The following is a 7,367-nucleotide window of genomic DNA, read 5'->3' as shown; positions in this document are numbered from 1 at the left end:
ACACTGTGTTTGGGAAAAAGTTTTTTTTCTTCTATATATTTCCCATTTGAGTCCATAAGGAGAACAATCTGTGTCTTGTGTTTGTTCTCAGTGGGTGTGGGGGGGTTGTCAGGAGGGCTATCAGGGTGGCTGACAGGGGGGGTGCTCAGGGGGGGTGAGAGCTGCTGGGCTTGGGTTTTTTCTTTTGTCTGTTCTGCTGTGATGTTGACTCTATGGTCAGGGTCTGGTGTGGACTGTTCTGCTGTGGTGTCGAGACTTTTGTCCGGTGCTGAGGTGGGCTGTTCTGCTGGCGTCTCTGTGGGGATGGCCACCTCCCTAGTGGGTTGTTCTCTGTCACATGCCATCCCCCTCAACCTCTCCTCCAGCAGTCTGATCCTCTCCTCCATCTCTCCATCTACCCTCTATCTCTCCATCTCCTCATCTACCCTCCATCTTTCCATCTATCTTCCATCTCCTCATCTCCCCTCTATCTCTTCATCTACCCTCAATATTTCCATCTACCCTGCATCTCTCCATCTTCCTCTCCATCTCTCATCTACCCTCCATCTCTCATCTACCCCACATCTAACCATCTCTCCATCAACCCCCCATCTAACCATCTCTCCATCAACCCTCCATCTAACCATCTCTCCATCTACCCTCCATCTCTCATCTACCATCCATATTTTTTCATCTACCCTCCATCACTCCATCAATCTCTATATCTAACCTCCATCTCTATATCTAACCTCCATCTCTATATCTAACCTCCATATCTAACCTCCATCTCTATATCTAACCTCCATCTCTATATCTAACCTCCATCTATGTATCTAACCTCCATCTCTATATCTAACCTCCATCTATGTATCTAACCTCCATCTCTATATCTAACCTCCATCTCTGTATCTAACCCCCATATCTAACCTCCATCTCTATATCTAACCTCCATCTATATACTGTATCTAACCTCCATAACTCCATCTAACCTCCATCTCTACATCTAACCTCCATCTCTACATCTAACATCCATCACTCCATCTAACATCTAACCTCCATCACTCCATCTAACCTCCATCTCTACTTCTAACCTCCATCTCTATATCCACCTCCATCTCTATATCCACCTCCATCTCTCCATCTATCTCCATCACTCCATCTACCCTCCATATTTCCATCTACCCTCCATCACTCCATCTCTATATCTACCCTCCATCTCTATATCTACCCTCCATCTCTATATCTACCCTCCATCTCTCCATCTACCCTCCATCTACCATCTACCCTCCATCTCTCCATCTACCCTCCATCTCTCCATCTACCCTCCATCTCTCCATCTACCATCTACCCTCCATCTCTCCATCTACCCTCCATCTCTCCATCTACCCTCCATCTCTCCATCTACCCTCCATCTACCATCTACCCTCCATCTCTCCATCTACCCTCCATCTCTCCATCTACCCTCCATATTTCCACCCTCCATCACTCCATCTAACCTCCATCTCTATATCTACCCTCCATCTCTATATCTACCCTCCATCTCTCCATCTCCCCTCCCTCTCTCCATCTCCACACCATCTCTCCATCTAACCTCCATCTCCTCTCCAGCTCTCACTTCATCTGAAGGCCCATTGGTAGCCTGGTCGGTAGTGAATGTGGACCTTCCACTGTTTGATCTAAGCTTCCTTTAGGTACAAGAGGACATAATATCAGGGAACAGTCTTTTCGTCATTCTGAAAAGGTGGAACAGTTTTTTTTTAAATCAACACACACAAAGCAACAACACACGCATACACACACACACACATGCAGTACTAGGGTTGCAAAATTCCGTTAACTTTCAATAGATTCCCTGGTTTTCCAAAAATCCTGGTTGGAAGATTCCGAATTTCCTACTTATTTCCTCCAACCCGGATTTCGGGAAAACCAGGGAATTTATTGACAGTTCACATAATTTTGCAACCCTATTCAGTACAAATAGTTATTTTTATGTTTTATACATTTCATGTAAGGAAGACAGTTGTAGTCAATATGTATGCATATTGCATGTGTAGCCTAGCTAATTCCCATTTGCATTATGGTCCCTTAGGATGTGTATAGCCTACGCTTTACAAATCCACATAATTGGCATTTATTTCCTAGACCCAGACCGAAGCCAGCCCTCACAGGTCTGTGACGAATGACAGCTAGGCTAGCCCAACAGTTTAACAGCGACCAATGAAATGCGAGAGTGCGATGAGAGGGTGGTCCTTGCGAGTGGAAGAGCCGATCAAACAGAGGGAGCGTAATTTAAACTCCTTGCTTAACATCTGGATGTTGTAGAACGGAGTAGCATCACTCTACTCTCTTCTCTCTACTCGGAAACCGAGTATCATCGAATATAAGATTGTTGTTGTCAAATGGTCAGAACGTCAGCTACAACTCGAGGATATTGATTGGCACCTGGAATGCGCTTTGGCTCCTGCCATCGGAGCGCAAGGTAAACCAAAAGGGGCCACATGAGTTCTGCTAATTTCGGAAACCACCACGGCTCCAAGTTGCCTGCTAATTCTGTTGATCTGGACACATCTCCACTCTCCAGCATCGTGTGTCGACCATCTGCAATGTTGATGGAATGGTTTTATTTAATCGCGAGAAACGAACAAATAATCACGGGATTACCAAAACGTCCACATTTCTAAGGTCGGTTGTCTGTCGAATAACAACGTTGTGAAGTTGGTGACTTCCGAACCCAAGAAAGACTGCAGGTGTCATCGCTCCCTTCCATTTCTCCAGTAACATTTCCTTGATTGACATTCCTTCCATCAGATCATATGAGTGCAGCGTTCAGCCCTTCGTTTATGATGATGCAGCGCCCACTGGGAAGCACCACTGCCTTCAGCATCGACTCTCTGATCGGCGGTCCCCCTCAGCCCAGCCCGGGACACTTCGTCTACACCGGTTACCCCATGTTCATGCCGTACCGGTCAGTGGTGCTCCCACCGCACCCTCCGCCGCCCCCTGCCCTACCCCAGTCCGCCCTGCAGCAGGGGCTCTCGGCTACCCATCCGCACCACCAGATCCCCAGCCTCCAGAACTCTTTCTGCTCTAGCCTGGCTCAGGGCATGGCGCTCACCTCCACCCTGATGGCCAGCCTGCCTGGAGGGTTCTCGGCTTCACAGCAGCACCAGGAGGCGGCGAGGAAGTTCGGCTCGCAGTCTCTCCACGCCGCCTTCAATAAATCTCAGGACATTCGTTTGGATGGGGATGACGGAAAGACTTTTCTAGGAAAGGAGTCCGCAACGCTCCCCTCCTACCACGACTCAGAGCCATTGCAGTCATCCACAGGTACAGTAAACTCTGTTTTGTCTGGACTCTGCTGGACAGGGTTGTTTACTTGACCTGACTTAAGGTTCTATTGAGGAAACGTTTGACTTAGCCTGTGTTTGGGATTTGTGGCTGTCCTGTACTTGGACGCACTAACTGTAAGTCACTCTGAACAAGAGCGTCTGCTAAATGACTAAAATGTAACCTAATGTTCTTGGATAAATGAGATATTATTTGTAAGCTCACGTTGTAAAAGAGAAGTTCAAAGCGAATACTCGTATTTATTAGGCCTATTATAAAAAATAAATATATTAATAATAGTGCACATTTGCGAGGTTCCTTATAAGAAGTCATTCGAACTCTAAACTTTATTATTAATTATGCTTAGGCCTATTAACTAACGGACCAATATTATCAATAGACCTACGTCATCAATGTACAAAAAAAGGACCCAAGTGCCATTTGAGGATAACTTATAAATTCTACTCACTCAGTGTTGGCGTAGGCTATATCCTGTGAATTCCACATCAAATGACAACGATTAAAGTATAGTGATAGAAAGTGGCTGTTGCCCCTGAGTGAAAAATGAATCTTTTTTTTTCAACAAATTCTTTACATGGAAGCTTACATATTTTGTCGTGAGAAGCTTGACATGATATCCGCATATCAAATACGTTTATTTCAGGCTTTTCAATGAATAGTGCCTGGGGGCAAACTAAATGACTAAATTAGCCTATTTTAATTGAAGGATGGGAAAAGCGCCTGCAGTATTTGAATGTCTATAAAACTGTGATCAAAATTCAAAGTCGACCGAGTCATTTATATGAGGGTCTATATGTATTATGAAATACATGTAATATAACACTTTAACTCCGTAAGTTTGTTGAAGACATTGTATAATATAAATCAATTGATTTTGTCTCTAAAATGAATGGAATTACAGTAAGCGCGAGGCCTATTTCATACGTGATATGTGTCATGATAGCCGATGGGCCTAATTCGATAAATATTTACTTAAATATATATTTACTGAAATAACTTTCACTTCACTTAAATACGTCCAGAGACATAATATAATTTGTTCCTAATTCGCTCCATAATATAATAGGCTATTGTTTTCCTGTAACACAATATGTCAAGTCTACTCGTGGGTATTCATGAAACGAAATGTTGATACAATACACACAACGTTAGTGATTCATCAAATGTAGGAGAAAAGTTGCTTATTTTTTTAAAGCTAAATATTTCTTTAAAAGTATGATTGTGGTTATCCATTATATAAACTCATAAACGGTTGCATATCAGTCCATTATAGGTTACACATTGTCATTTACTTTTCTATTTTGAGGTCAATATAACCTAAACTAACATGTTCTATTTGCTTACCCACACAGCCAGAACCCAAGGCAAAGAAGACCCGAAAGAGGACGAATGCAATAGAAGAGATGAGAGCTTCTCAATGGACAGCGATTTAGACTACAGCTCCGATGACAACATGACGGGTAACTCGATGTGTCAGAAAGATGATGGGGAGGGTAACGTGGATGAGGGCGTCCAAGGGTCCAACGGCACTGGCAGCACCACGTCTACCGGCAAGAACCGGCGGCGGAGAACGGCGTTCACGAGCGAGCAGCTCTTGGAACTGGAGAAGGAGTTCCATTGTAAGAAATACCTGTCTTTAACGGAACGCTCTCAGATTGCGCATGCCTTGAAACTCAGCGAAGTTCAAGTCAAGATCTGGTTCCAGAACCGGAGGGCCAAGTGGAAGCGCGTGAAGGCTGGTAACGTCAACTCCAAAACCGGCGAGCCCTCCAGGAACCCTAAAATCGTGGTGCCTATCCCCGTGCACGTCAGCCGGTTTGCAATAAGGAGTCAGCACCAACAGTTAGAGCAAGCCAGACCATAACATTTCTTTATGTTAAACCGATGGACTAAATACAGATTAAGTTAATTACACTGTTTAAAAACAGAAAAACAGCACACACGTTATTTTGGAATTGGACTACTGATAATCACAAACCAAGTTTATCCTTTGGTGAGTCTTTGTAAATCTTTGTAAGCCAGAGGAGAGCAAATTAATTGATGGTACATTGCTTTTCCTCTGCATTACTGCTGAATCGATCCACTGATGGTAAGCTGATTAAATACCAAGAAGACAAAAAAACTCAAAATGGTGACATATGTATCACCTTGGTTACGAGTGTACATACCGAGATGGACCATAACTATAACCGCCATGGGACCAAATTGAGGACATTACAACAAGACAACAATACATCCAATTGTACATTTCCGAGATATTGATCAAAAATATAGTCTACTTTTACGTCTGTTAGCTCTTCTTTGACGGTTGTGCTGCTGATTCTGAAGGACCTTGCTTGTATTATTGTTGTTTTTGCAGCAGGCGCAAATCAGATCAGAATGAACAGGAGCACTTTTATCATTTCTAATTTGATCACCCCCCATACCAATACACATATTGTACACATAGCCTACAAATATGCTCAGACACCTCAACCATCAATCATCTCCACCAACAAGCAAAGAGTGGCCCTGTAAAACCATCCTACTTTTGTTCTCAGTTTGAGTTTCTTTCCATTGTTTCATTCCATGGTTGCTTTAATTATTTTTCCTCATTGTGACTTTTTCAACAGTCAAGAAGCACGCTGCTAATTTATTTAATATTGTGCAAAAAGTAACTAACATTCCATGACTTATTGAGTAAATAATAAAGTGTGCATTAAAGATGAACCGTTAGCAATTGTCAACAATTTGTCAGTTTGTTTATTGTCATTCCATTTTTGTGCAATTCTATTTGAATTTGAAATCTTTAGCGAAATTACGCATGCGCGGGTTTACAGGCGCTTTCTTGAGTACTGGGCTTTGAGTTGATCATGATATTTGAAATCCTTGGTTGATTATTATTTTCCCCAATATATCAAATGCTAATTTGGGATTATTCAATTTGTTGTCTGCAAGTGACAAATATTATTTTCACAATCCACTAAGGAAGATAATTGGAAGATAATTGCTTATGTATTTTATCTTTGAATTAAGGTGATTAACGAAACGATTTCGTTTAGATTTACAACACAATTTATACTATTATTATTATTAAGACTATTACTTGTAATAACCCTGTCATTATACTATTATAATTAATGACTTTCAGATTTATATAATTTTGCCTGCACCAACTGTGAGTTGTGCAGATATTGCTGAGGCAGGACCAACTGCGAGGTTTGCAGGTAATGCAGAGGCAGGACCAACTGTTTATCTCTCCAACAGTAGAGCCATGCAGCCTGCCAGGGAGGTGACAGTTTTACAGCTCTACCCCTCTGCTCCAGCCACCCTCTGGAATTAAGGCCAACCTCGTCGCGTATGTTGGAGCAAATCAACCTGATGCATGCCAATAATAAATATGTAAGAAGATCTCGCTCGGCGACGCAATCTCGTGTTATGACAGGGGGTGGGTCGCATCAGCCAGGGTGAATGAAACTCCAAGGTTCCTCCAAGGCTGTGAGGAACACCAATTCCCATCCGAGTGAAACGTCACGAGCACGGCTGTTTAGGAAGGTCGCGGCCTGGTGTCAGCCTTGAGCTTCGGCCTCACCTTGCCCAGGGCCCAGAGCGCCTCATTTATGGTACCGGGACAAAGAGGTGACGTGTGTTTGGCAAGCCTCCCAGCGCGCCAATTGCTTTGCCATTAATATTTACATCTATTGAGGTGGATAATTTCATACATTTATTTTGATAAGATTGGCGACTAAAATACAACGTAGGCCTACTGGCAGGACTTTCCCCTTGTGAGCTCTAAGGACATCTTGTTGTCTCTGTCATGTTCCGCGCATGAATAGCCTGCGTTAAACTCCATCTGTCAGCCCTACCACAGTAGGTCTATAGCCTACCCTAAACATAATCAACCGTTTCAAATGTCACTAGGCTAAATGATCAAATAATCCATTCTGATCATGTATTTATAGGTGTTATATAAACTAATTTTAAACAATATTGGTCATTATAATTCGCCTTTCTTGCAATAGGTTGGATACTAAATAGGCTAGGCTACACATTTTAAAACA

At 42.8% G+C, this 7,367-nt stretch overlaps 1 protein-coding gene across 1 annotated transcript; it reads left to right on the top strand.

The window, feature by feature from the left end:
• Window positions 1-2,270: 2,270 nt before the first annotated feature.
• On the top strand, window positions 2,271-6,036 carry LOC139532612 (homeobox protein GBX-2-like). Its single transcript, XM_071330435.1, has 2 exons — window positions 2,271-3,306; window positions 4,680-6,036. Exons 1-2 carry the CDS (start codon window positions 2,793-2,795, stop codon window positions 5,189-5,191), a joined length of 1,026 nt encoding a protein of 341 aa, XP_071186536.1. The 5' UTR covers window positions 2,271-2,792; the 3' UTR covers window positions 5,192-6,036.
• Window positions 6,037-7,367: the final 1,331 nt, after the last annotated feature.

The sequence above is a fragment of the Salvelinus alpinus genome, chromosome 10, assembly GCF_045679555.1.
Source record: "Salvelinus alpinus chromosome 10, SLU_Salpinus.1, whole genome shotgun sequence".
NCBI classification, from domain to species: domain Eukaryota; kingdom Metazoa; phylum Chordata; class Actinopteri; order Salmoniformes; family Salmonidae; genus Salvelinus; species Salvelinus alpinus.
This window is presented reverse-complemented; position numbering and strand designations above follow the sequence as displayed.

What these genes read in the sequence shown, in the direction of transcription:
- LOC139532612 (XM_071330435.1), top strand. Translation starts at nt 2,793, where the DNA reads ATGAGTGCAGCGTTCAGCCCTTCGTTTATGATGATGCAGCGCCCACTG. An exon ending in GCCATTGCAGTCATCCACAG is followed by an intron (nt 3,307 to 4,679) that starts GTACAGTAAACT and finishes TTACCCACACAG; the next exon opens with CCAGAACCCAAGGCAAAGAA.